Below are 13,003 nucleotides of genomic sequence, written 5' to 3'. Positions count from 1 at the left end.
AAGGCTATGGAACACGTTCTGAAAGTCACCAAGCAAGGACTGCTTTGGACCAACAGGGAAACATCAAAAATCACAAGTGCTCCAGATTGGTACTTGTCAGTAAGAGGCCCAACCAGAGGACTGATTATAGCAAAGCCAGTTATTAAGAAAACATATACAGATAAAATCAACATAAGGAATTATAAGAGGAAAGAGTGGAAGCCTCTGCCATTGACTGAACAACAAAATAACATGCTTTCCCTGAGAAACAGAAAATACTGAGCAAACAGGGAACCACTTCTCCTGGCTGAAGTGTGTGTGGCTGTTCCAGAGAATTCATGAACATCTAATTGCCAGCTACAGACATGCCTGGTTTGGGCACCACACTACATAAAACTTAACACCTTCTTATCAACACCAAAATGCAGCTTCTGGCTACTGTGTTAGGAAATGTGGAGTGTGGGAACCCCCAGATCCCTATGCACAGGCACAGCTTGAGAAAGCTGTTTCTCTGGAATGGATTCCACTTCTTCATGTTCAGTGGACAAAGTGAAGAGCATTTGTTATAACCTACCTAGAGAAGATCAAGGGCCAAAACTGAGCTGTGACAAACCCCTGTTTTCAACATAACAGTTTTCCTTGGTGTAAGCTGGGCATCTGCATTCTTTAATGTCATCCCAAAGAGAACAAGAACTAAGGGAGATTTAGGAAAAAAAATAATTTTTTTGCAGTTTGCTACTAGGAAACACTGATCCACTTATGCTGGGCAGCTACAGACTGTCTTTTGTGGTTCCGCAAGCTGTTTCCTCTCTCTCAACAAGGACAGTGCTCCTGAAAAGAGGGCAGGTTCATTCATCACCCAAACAACCACAAGCTCTCAGCAAAGAAAAAAACAAACCTCAGTCACAGTCAGGGAAATGGTGTGAAAGAGAGTAGAGGTTGCTAAAAAGGGAAGGAAACAGATACAAACGGGCCAAATTTATTATGGAGCTTCAAAAATTAACATCTGTACAACTCCAGGGCAGTGGATTGAGGGAAACCTAAACCCCTTAGCTGCAGTTTCATCCTTTTCATGTGAAATGAATGAAATTATGTGATCTCTCTAATAATCATCCCACTGACCTTCCAAGATCTTTTTCTCAGCCTTTGCACAGTCCTGTATAATAATGGAGAGGAATCCATCATAGTGACAAACAATCTACAGGCAATTCATCTCCAGTGCTCTCAGGACTTCTATGATTTGCATCATCCCTAAATTACTGTGTTGCTGCATCAATACTCAAGGCAATGGTAGCAAGACTGAACAGATCACAAATCTGATCATGACAGAGGAGCAGTAAAAAAAAGGTCTCAGTTCCCTAGCCTGGAAGACACTGCAATTCAGAGCTTAGAGTCAACTCCCCAGAAAAAGCCAGCAAGCTGAAGGAATGCCCTACAGAACTGATTCTCCTGTATGAATGCATTTCTGCAAGCACTTGTGCAAAAATGTACAAGTATCACCTGCAGCCCTGCAGTGGTAAGTGGTGACATGAGGAAAACCACTAACAGTTTCAATTTCTCAAGGAGGAATTCTGAATTGATTAGCTAAATTAAGCTTCTAAACCATTACAGGACATAAGAGGTTAAAAGGAAGCAATACTCTAAATTAACTGTAAAATAAAGAGAGTTTTTATTAATAATAATATAGAATAATATACTGGATCTTAAAAAGTGAAATGCAAGGGTTAAAGTCTAATCTTAAGCTACTTTCTTGTAACAATTTTAATTTTGTGAAAAGCTATAAATGAACAACAGTACTGTTTTCCTATATGCCACCTTAACTAGTTAAGAAAGCAATCAGTGTACTGAATCCTTTCAGGCAATGGCATTGTTCCATGCCCCACACAGCCCTAGCAAACACCTCACACTGGTCTGAAAACCAGCCAGGGTAGCAGTACCATAGGCTAACTGCCAAATTCGAGAAAATGAAAAAAATAAACCTGATATTCGGGCAAAAAATAGGACACACTCATTAACTGGAAATGAAAGCATTTATCTTGTGCAACTTATACTGGTTCATAACTAGTGCACATTTAGAAATCATGTGAACTAACTTTGTGCCAAAGTGACGATCTAATGTGGATCATGCTGCCATTAACAAAATTAGCCTTTCAGTACACACAAGAAGTTCCTGCCCGAGTCACAGAGTACTGCCAGCTGATGAATAGACCCTGCACAGCTTCTGCAGCCGTAAACTCGAGTCAGTTATTTTTGCTTTTAAAAAAACATAAAATAAAATCCCTCAAAACACTTTGTTTCCTTTCATTCCTTTCAGAGCAAAAATCTGTTTGCAGCTTTCGGGGGCAAATTCTCTCCTCACTGCCAAGCAGCTGGCATGGGTCACCTCTGGGGAACTCCACCGAAAATAATTCTTCCTCCCAGTGGATGGCAACCTTTCTAATGGAGCCTCTGCCCTCCAACAGTGTGGCATTCTGTGCTTTGGTGGCAGGTTGAGACAGGGACCTGCATCCTCAAAACTACCCTGCCTAAGGCCATCCAGGGAATTTCCCATTTAATGCCATTTCCTCAACTCCACTGTCCTGTCTTCCTGAGAAAGATCAAGATCTTCATGCTAGAAACATTGCCACTCATATGTGAGTTGCAGGGGGAGAGGGGTGAAGGGAAATTATGACTTTTAACACTTCCCCAGCATTTCCTGTATCTCCTTAAGAATTTTCTTGTATCTAAAACCAAAAAAAAAAAAAAAAAAAGATTATTTAAAAAATCATGTCTTGGAGGATAAACCAATGTCTTATACCTGTTCAACTGTTCAACTTGATCATGACCAAACCAAAATCCCCCAACCAAGGCACATTTTCTTTTGTTGTAAACAGAATCAAATCCCACAATGGCTTGAAGAAGTCTACTGCCCTTGTGTTTTAATGAATTTACTTCCTTAAAAATTTGTATTGGGCCTGTTTACCAGTAATTTCAAGCTAAACAGAATGCGTACTTTGAAAATACTTTACACATGCTAAGAGTGTGAAAGGTTTCATTTTCATACATGCAAACCGGCATCTTACAGCAAAAAAACCCAACCAAACCCAGAATTTTATTAGCTGCATTTTGAGCTATAGAAGCATTAACAAAGAAAGACAGACTACCACAAAAGGTGAACTACAACATCACTCACCTGAAAGTCTTTTATAAGGCTTGTTACTGCTTTTTGTGCCATTTTGATGTTTCTTGTCTATTGATGGAGCTACAATTCCTTTGCCGTTCAGAATCTTTTCTGGCGATGGTGGCACTGACTTGGATGTCAAACCAGATTTAACCAAAGTTGGAGCAGTTATGCTGGATGAAGAAGCTGAGGAGGAGGTGATGGTGGTAGTGGTTGCAGAATTCATTTTAACGTTGGCACCATCTGCCTTCACTAGGTTAGGAATTTTCTCTAGACTGACTACTGGAACAGGAACGCTGCAAGATCAAAGAAAAATATTCAAGTGGTATTTTCTGTACCAAATATTTACGGTTACTTAATCCCCTTCCACAGACACAAAAATTTCGATGCAAGTGACATAGTGTGTTAAGACCAGGCTAAAATTAAATACTTGGTACCAGTATTGACTATTTTTGTTCAATCAGGTGTTTACAAAGTCAGGCATCTGTAAATCCTGGCAATGTAGAGAATCATGAAAATGAACCTTTGTATTTTTTTTAAGATCCAATCCCCTACTATTCATAAGCAAAATCAGTATTTGGTACTAAGCAAAACATAGCCCTTACAAATATGGTCTCATGCCTTTAACACAAGCACATACCAGATATGTGTATGGTGTACTAAACTCACCATGATAATGAAGCAGTTTGCTAATAATATTTTTAAACAAACACAAAAATAGTTAATTTGCTCAGATGTGTCTGAATGACATATAAGTACTGGAAACAAGGACAAAAGAGATTCTAAGCACAGAAATCTTCACAGCTGACCCTTTAAAAGTATTAAAATCTTTGATGACTTGAGCATTACTACAGTGTATTTTAATAAAATCTTAGAGACTTAAAAATAAAAATTCTCAATATAATTATTAAGTTGTAATTATTATAAATTAGTTGGCTCTTTTCAGAGTAAAGTTTGCAGTAACTAACTTCCTCTAACTTAACTACCACCACTGCATATTTGTGACACTAACAAATGCTACTGTCTCAATTTGGCAGCAAAAAAGATTGAGACAAGTGATTTTCAACAAGTCGCAACGGCATTTTAACATTTCTGGGTTCTATCTGCATGAAGAAATATCCAATGATAGCTTTTTATCTACTCAACAGCTCCAAAACTGGATGTCTTGTGAGTACCAGTGAATATATAAATTATATACCCCTCTCTACTGAAACAAACCCAAATAAAAAATATTACATAATACATGTATGGTTAGGGACTTCTCCCCATTCACAACTCACACATAATTTCAGTCTTTTGTGTCTGAAAAATGGCACCTTTGCTGCGCCTTTCTACAGAAGGAATGTTTAACAGGTGTGGAGTTTTCACAATCAGAAAAAGATGACTTTGAGATGGCATTCTCCATAGGACACACTTTGGAAACATCGAGCAGGGTCCAAAATAACTCAAGTCTTGACTTTCCTGGGCTCCTACAAACCTCTGTTTCTCTGTAGCTGCTGAAGATGATAAACCTTATTCTAAGGGTATTTTAGCATAGGAAAATGTACAAACTTTGATAGAAACAGTAAGTATACACAACTACAAAGAAGATTCAGACACCAAGACATTTTCTGGAGGTGGAATTAAATTATATAAAACTTCTATCACCTGTGATACCATAAACACAGCAGTCAATTACTCAGAATATAGATGCAGTAAAGTGCAGAGCAGTGGCCAGTAACTAAGCAAAAAATGTACCTTGCTCACAAAATCAGAACTGCGTTAAGTATTTCAATGAATGCAAACATGTTGCTATGAAAGGGAGGATTTGATCCTCTCCTTTTTTAAACTGCTTTGAATTTATTAAGTTAAATGGCAGGCAAAAATTGTCACATCTCAGCATAGGAATTATTATGTTTTTGTCTTTAAACAGATGGCAATTACATTTTCTGAAAATAGGAGAATTTTACTCTAAATTAAGTAGTTCTACTATACATAAACTATACAAAAACATATGAACAAACGCTCATGCCCAGTTTCTAAGATCAATCTTAATTCAAAATGCTGATACACAATGAAAAAATCAAGTGTATTATCTGGTCTAGTAGTGAAATAGGGTTAATAAAAACCAACAGGGTTTCTCTGTTTTGCAGTGTTCAGAATCTCAAATTCTAGGGCATGTATGGATGGATTACTGTGATAATGAAAAATGCCCAGGGGAGTGAACCTTTTTGCTTCATTTTGTTACAGATCAACAAGTCAACCTTCATTATACATTTCATTGTAGTGTAGAAGAAAATAGAAAAACACTCCAGTATTTGTGGACACACACATTCTATAGGATTCCTGGCGCTCTATAGTAAATTATTTATGATTTCAGAAGCTACAGATGATAATTTCTATCTCTCTTTTGCTGCATTCAGCAGTGACGGTTTCTAGTTTAATCTTAGCATAGAACATAAAGATGAATTTATAACCAAATGGCAAATTGGAAGGTGCACAGGACCAGTGACTATAGTCAACTACTAAGGTCTAAAAAAGTAAACAAATCACCAATGTTTATATCTATATCTGATGGTTAGAAAGAATTCTTTTCCCAAGCAAAGTTTTTTTGAGTAAAAATTGAGGATTCATTTTAAAAGTTTGTTAGAAAAATAAAAATCAGGTTTTTAGTCTTATTTACTACATTTAAAAAGGTATTTTTGAACAAAAAGCTTGTTTAGATGTTTTTTAAAGACAGCTGTTGAAAGGGAAAATTAGAAAAACAACATGCAACAAACATAAAAAGTGAGGAAAAAAATCTGTATTCACTACAGACAAGTTTACTTTTTTTGACAAAAGAAACTCTAATAAGAATAGCAGTATCTACCTAAAAGACAATGAAACAGCTACCACCAAAGCAAACATATCAGAAACATTCCTTATTTCTTCTGTACTAAGAAGGAAATAGGATACCTCCCTCCAGTCAGATAAAAATGCTTTTTGATTCTTTCAGTAAGTGCAAAGTGCCAGCTGAAAAATAATGATTGCTTTTTTTCTTTTTACATAAGGGAATCTGCATAATGTGGCCATGGGTTCCAAAAGAATTGGAGAGATATTGGGTCTCAGCATATTAATTTCTTATTGAATCTTGGAATCTTGGAGAAGGTAGCTGAGTGCTGCTCTTGCATCCATGCTGAAAACCCACACTGAAGTGTCTCGGAAGAAATAATGGAAAAGCTAACAAAAATAAACTGATAAACAATAAGTTGACATGGTTTTGCTGAGAATCACATCCTGGCAAAGAAATATGGTTTCACTTTTTGATGAGATTACCAATTTAGCTGACAAACATAACTATGAAAATGTTCCAATTTTTGAAAGGCATTATAAAACACAAATAAGAACAATTTAAGAAGAACAATTTCAAACCTAGTTTTTCTGAGATTTATGATTCATTACTAGCGGCATTTTTAGCCATCATTACCAAGTTTGACATGAATGAAAACTCCAGCAGGCTTGAGAAATAAAGATAAGATTACTGGTGATAACATTTGCTGATGGAATCAGGATTGAGGGGAATTAAATAATGAAGAGACAGTTATAAAAAGCAGTATGGAGTATTTGGTAAAGTTCATTAACTCAAAGAGACATTTTAATACAACGGAATGTAAAGTTACACATGAAATAACAAGCTGTTCAGTCTGCAGCGAAATACAGGGAAACAACACACTGGAAAATAGTGACAAAAATACTTAGTGGTCACAGTGAATAAGCAATATGAGGTTTTATTGTATTGTTGTACTTAAAACAAAAAAGGGATATGGGAGGTAAGAAATAGTTTCCCCACATCCCTGTTTATACTGATATTGGAATATGGCTTCCAGTGTTGCTGACCAGTGGTACAATACCAATGTTGATGAATTAGAAGGGAACCAGAAAAAGGCTCAAAAATGAGGGCTACACAAAGTGCATGATCATGACAGGCTTTAGAAGCTCATTCTCTTTTTCAAATAAGGTAACATTTCCCTCTGTTTTCTCATGCTTTGTCAGGCAGTTGGACTAAATGATCATTGAAGGTCCCTTTCAGCAAGCAAGAAAAATAATTGTAGTATGTCACAACACTTCTCATACCTGCAGCTCCTTTTACTTCCTTTCTCCTGGCCTTTAAAAATTATTTCTCCTTCCTGTTATGCAATTTTTCAGGGTTTATGTTTTGATCATTTGTTTTAATTCTAAAAGCTCAGCCTCTAGTTCAACTCTTCAAATTTGTGAGAAAAGAAATTCACAAACATTGAAAAACATAAAACATTGCTCTATTCTGCATTGCTGCAATTGCTTCTACAATGTACAAAGTGTTTGTGATTTAATGTCAGATTAAATGGTCCAAGTTAACTCTGCTGAGTTTTGCTTCCATGCTGCAGTAGGAATATCCTTAAATCATGACTATCTTCTCTTTCTCAGCCTCAGTATGAAAAATGGTATTTTTTAACACAAAGAAATAAAGACCAAGAGATAATTAAGAAATACTTTGAAAAGTGACAATATAAATTTAAAAGGATTGCCCACAGGTATACCTTTGGGATCCTTTTTCTGTTTACAGAAAGAGTCAGTTTTTTCTGCGTTGATGAAAACCACATCATTTCCATCTCAATTTTTTCATTTTCAGAACTTCTGGCAGGCTAAACTTTGTGGAGGGTGGCCAAGGAGACTTGCTTCATCTGGTATCTCAGGGCTAGCTTGCTTCAACACTTTACTCTAATTTTATATTGCCTTAGGATTACGGATAGGTGGAAATGAACATCCTGTAGCATCACAGCACCTAAATCCTCCACGGCAGCACCCAGAAGCGTGCTAGGGCACAACAAGCGAAGCAGCATCCTTCAGGCAGGTCAGCAATGAGGAAGAGAGCTCCTGGCTGCAGGAGTGCTTTTTATAAAGGGTAAGCATCTGAGCTATGTTTACTAATTATGATCATTTGTTCATTATTATTGTTACTACTACTAATTCTTTTTCTCCCCATTTTCTACCCTTCTGCTATACCCCTTACCACCCTGACTGCAAACTACAAAAAATGATGGTTTACATTTGTCTTGTGCACAGTGCAGTGGTGCTCCAGCTCTGCTCCATCTTTAAGCACTGCTGTATTAATAGCAACGATGGTAGAGATACAGGGGAAAAAAATCAGAACTGACAGATATTTCTGGATGATGTATTCACAGTAATACTTTATATTCCAACTACAATAAGGGAAGTATTAAAACAGCAGCTAAAAAATGAAACAGTTCCAGATCTCTTTTATCTGATCATCCCAATCACGATTTTTAAAGCATTAGCCATGGAGCAACCTGAACCTTTGTAGCACATCTTAGAACAACACAGGACATGAACAAGAGAAAGAGCTACTTGGTCAATGGCTAAGATGGTGCCTCAACCAAAACTATAACAAATTTAACAACAGAAGCTGGATCTATATGAAGGCAGGCACAGCAACAGATAGATCTACTGGGCTTTGCTGTTGCAGAGGCCATTCCGAAAATTCTAATTGCAACAACTAAAATTTAAAGGAGATGCTGTACGAAAGAATCAGGCAAACCTAACAAAGGTTGTTCCAGGTCTGAAAAGCAATCAATAAAGTGATATAATTCCTGAAATAAGCTAATTTGACAATTATCTGGAAGAACCTATGTCAAATAAATGCTTGGTATGAGATTACAATGTAACAGACAAAAGCATTGAAGAACTGGAAGCTTCTGAGGATGATAAACCACAACACACTTGGATACACCATGAATACTATTTGCATTTTTGAGACAAATGTTTCTGTGTCAATTGAGAATTTCTTTCTAAAAGATAAGACAGGAAATTCTATGGCTTGTACAGGCAGCTGAATGGAAGACAGAATCTTAAAAAATAATAAATTTCATGAATAATTTCACCTTAAATCAGATCCGCTGAATATTTGCTAAGATTCTAAATAAATATTATAATCCTCTGGAATTGGAACAAACACTTTCTTCTGTAACAGCTGTCAGGTCTCTATAACCTGTGATAATTATCAGACAGATTTTATTCTTTAACAAGCCATGTAATCTAAGGCACTTCACACTATATTTTGCAAGACAATTTCATTGATCTTCACTTCAGATTGTTTGTGATTTGCTATGTGGTAATTACAGTATCTTTAACTACTACATGCCTCATTTTTCCCCAAAAACAAAACAAAACTGCAGTACTATCTCCCAGCAGGGCTGCAAGAATTAGGCAATTCTTGGGTACAACTACTGTCATATTCATTGCCAAACAATCAACAGAGCAATACAACACTTTTAAATGGTTAAATCTACCTTGTTAATCATCAGTAAATATTTAGGATGTTCCCAATAGAGGGAAAAGGGACTGGTGGAAATGCTCAGTTATTTTGTTCCCTTCCAGCTTTTACTGACTGCCAGAATGCCATCTGTTGCCAGAACGGAAGATATTGTTTATAGATTCAGTTAGTCTGCTGAAATGTGGATATGTAAGTTGCTGTCTGTAACAGGAGGAGAAATAGGTTTATAGTCAATACTGTTAATACTCTGAAGTTCTTTCTGATTTTCTTCTAATTAGACTTATAAAAGAATCCTCTTTTATAAAATTTATTAAATTGTATAAAATTCCCCTCCAACATTCAGAAAAAAAGTCACTATTCAGTCAATAATATTTGGTTTCAAGTAGTAAATGAGGCACTTACAGATGAGACAGAGGCTATTCTGCTATTCTAGTTAATGTGTGAGTGCATAGTCTAAACAATCAGATTTTCTATTTTCAGAATTTTATACCATAATTTCCCACAATGCTCATCATGCTTAAAAAGATGGTGGGTTCAGATTTATAGGAAGAATATATTTTGATCAAGTTTGTTCCAGTGCAAGGTAAATTCTACAGCTAGGCAGAGGCTGTTGTCTTTGAAATCATGCCAACTTGTGTACATATCAGGCAGAAAGCATGAGCCATTCCTTTAACATAATTTGAGTTTATTCTTTGTCTCATGAGTGAATGGTTTGCATTAAATGGTTTACTGTTTTAAGGCAGTTGTGTCCAGAAACGCTACCTTAAATCATGACCTTCTTATGCTAGATAAGACATATAAAAGGGAAGGATCTGTATAAAGTAAGTAGATAAATCTTAAGAAAAAGGAAGTCTCACTATCTCAAATTTACAGACAGAGAACTGAAGCTGAAGAGACCAAGGCACAACAGAACCAGGAACTCAACCCAGATCTCAAGTTACCAACCTAATGGCCTACTCTCAAAGCATCTTTCCTGTAGATAATAAAGACAAAACGGTTTCTTAAGGGATAAAATAGTGACCCAGTTCTGCTGTCATTTATATTTTTGCAACTCTGCTGCTATCATCACAGTCACGGGAGGATGGGCACGGCAGTCTCGGAGCCTGTATGTGTATATATATCACAGTACATGATGTAAGACACCCCAAAATAGTGATTTTTGCAGCCAGAATTTTCTTGTCATCTTATAAGGCACCAAACATTATCAAAATACAGAATGAACTCCAACAGCAGCTGCTATTGAAGATAATTGACTATAACCAGTAAGTTTTCATGAACATCAATTAAGCCAACATTAAGAACTCAGCAAAAATTATCCTGTTAAACTGTTTAAAAGCATCAGTTCTAAGGGCTGATAGTGTAATGGAAGATGGACCTTAAAGACAGCAAACTGGGTCAACACCTCACTTGATATATGCATCTTACAAAAACGCATTTGATGGAACATTGAAAAAGTAATCCAGTCCTTCTTGCTCTTCCTAGATATAATTTTTTTCTTCATTTAAAAATATCCCAGTATCCTCCCTTAGAAATACAGAGGCTTAAAATGTAAACTCAGGTAAAATGAGAATATGGATTTTTTTGATGATTCTGATATATACATAGAGATACTTTGAACACTAACATCTTTGGCAACTATTATTTTGGTACTTACCATGGTTTATCCCGTGACACTTTTGAAGGAAAGACTGTGTGCTGTTTGCTACTGGAGGTAAGTAGATTGTCTTTGGGCGTTTTGAATGGCTTTGAGTTGCTGCTGACAGGGTTATGGCCGCTGATACAGGATTTCGGTTTCATCTGTACTAGGGATGTCCTGGAATTACAGGCTGGAGAAGCTGGAGAAGGGGAAGGTTTACACATTGAACCGTGTCTTCGTTCTGTAACAGAAAATGAATCAATTTCACAACATGTCATAGGCTAAAATTAAAAATATAAGTCAGGAAAGAGGAAATTGTTCTTCTCTATGCTAGTTACAATGATTTTCATCACTCCAAAGAACACCAGTTCATTACTGTTGTGAATGTAATCAAGCCAAATGATAATTAGAGAAAATCAGTTCCATGAAGTGCTCTGAAAAAAGTGTAAAAAATAGTAAAATAAATGGCAATAATCTACCAGAAAATCTGTGTGAGGTGCACTTGGTGTCCCAGCTCCTTCATGCCAAGAAGAAAGAAGAGTATGTAACAGCTAAGACAACTCAGTAAAATGCTCTGTGACCGACATGAGATTGCTCCTATAATGGTTTAAGATGAATTCATGTGACCTGGTTATTGGGCAGTTTTCTTTATGACTATCTTGTTCCAACTTCAATGAGAAACTATAAGGAAAACAACAGGAAGACTGAAAAGTAGCAAGAGGTCTACTGCTCCCGGCCCTTCCAGAGAGGTGGGCTCTGCCTCGTTCACTTGGTTATCTCCAAGCACCATTCAAGGTAAAAAGTTTTTTTTCCCACACGGAGCAAATGGCACGTGTGAAAAAAACCCCAGGAAGTTTATGTCTCTGTAACAAACGCGGCATCCGGAGGTCAGCACTGCTCTCGCTTGCACCAGAGACCTCTCAAGCACTGCAAAAAAGCAAGGCCTGGGTGACCCCACACAAGACAGACAGGCCTCAGCGAAATTGGTTTGGTTGGTATTACTATTTTTTAAAATATAAATGTCCTATCCCTCATTTTGTTAAGTAGAAAGACTGTTTTGGCCATTCTTTACAAATCATATCTTTCTCCAGAGTAGAAGTGCCAATGCTTGGCCAACCGGCTGCATCAGTGTGCAGCAAGCAACAGGCTTGTGCTGAGAACTTCAGCACAACTACAAAATACTACAAGAAACAGGAGCTGACTTTTGCTATGAGATTTTTGAGGGGTTCTATAGGTCTTGAACAGTCCTGTCAGCCCTATTTGTGAGGCACCCTTTCCCCAGCCCGCTGACCCTGCAGCAAGCCAGCCCTGGTGCTCCCTAGCCAAAGGCAGCAGCGGGCAGCGTAGACGGGCTGGGGGAAGAGGAATTTTCCAGTCAGCAGGGCCTGGCTCTTTGGCACTGACTCCAGCTTGCTGGTGCCCAAACACCAAGAGCCTCCATAGCAGGCATCAGCCAGGTACCCCCACAACCAACACGGTAACCAAATGCAGCAAGCGGAATGAAATCATAGACCAAGAACTTCAGACAAGCTGGAGTCTCTCGTTCAACGTGCAGCCATTTTTCCTCGTCTAAAGCCTTCAGCACTTGAAGAATCCAAGTGGGTGTGCTACTCTTTGAGCTTGAACAGTACCACCCAGTCAGCCAAGAGCAGGTTAAGGAAGCACCAGTGACCTGCTAATACATGGGAAGGTTTTGTATTTGCATCACCAACCCTGCACTTGCAAGTTTGATATTTCAAGGACAACTAAGAAAAATTTTCCCACAGAGAATGAAAACACGACAATTTGTCTGGTATCCTCACAAGTAAAAACTTGCCAGTAGCAGAAGGATTCATCCATGATTAACTTGCAATAGGCAAATACCTCAAGAACAAAGAGAAATGCTTAAAAAAAAGAATATTCCCAACTGTTTCTGTTAGATCTCCAATGACTAAACAGA

At 37.4% G+C, this 13,003-nt stretch overlaps 1 protein-coding gene across 5 annotated transcripts in view; it reads right to left on the bottom strand.

The window, feature by feature from the left end:
• Positions 1-13,003, bottom strand: part of ATXN7L1 (ataxin 7 like 1) — a 112,555-nt gene that overhangs the window by 20,989 nt on the left and 78,563 nt on the right. For all 5 annotated transcript variants that reach the window (XM_082280481.1, XM_082280480.1, XM_082280482.1 and 2 more), the window contains 2 exons: positions 11,083-11,305; positions 3,152-3,435 (listed from right to left, as the gene is read on the bottom strand). In XM_082280481.1, the coding sequence (XP_082136607.1) occupies positions 3,152-3,435; positions 11,083-11,305 (507 nt within the window). The remainder of the gene's footprint in view (positions 1-3,151; positions 3,436-11,082; positions 11,306-13,003) is intronic.

The sequence above is a fragment of the Coloeus monedula genome (genome assembly GCF_965178545.1).
Source record: "Coloeus monedula genome assembly, chromosome: 4".
Lineage (NCBI taxonomy): Eukaryota > Metazoa > Chordata > Aves > Passeriformes > Corvidae > Coloeus > Coloeus monedula.
Note: the sequence above shows the minus strand (reverse complement) of the source record. Positions and strands in the feature narration are given on the sequence as shown.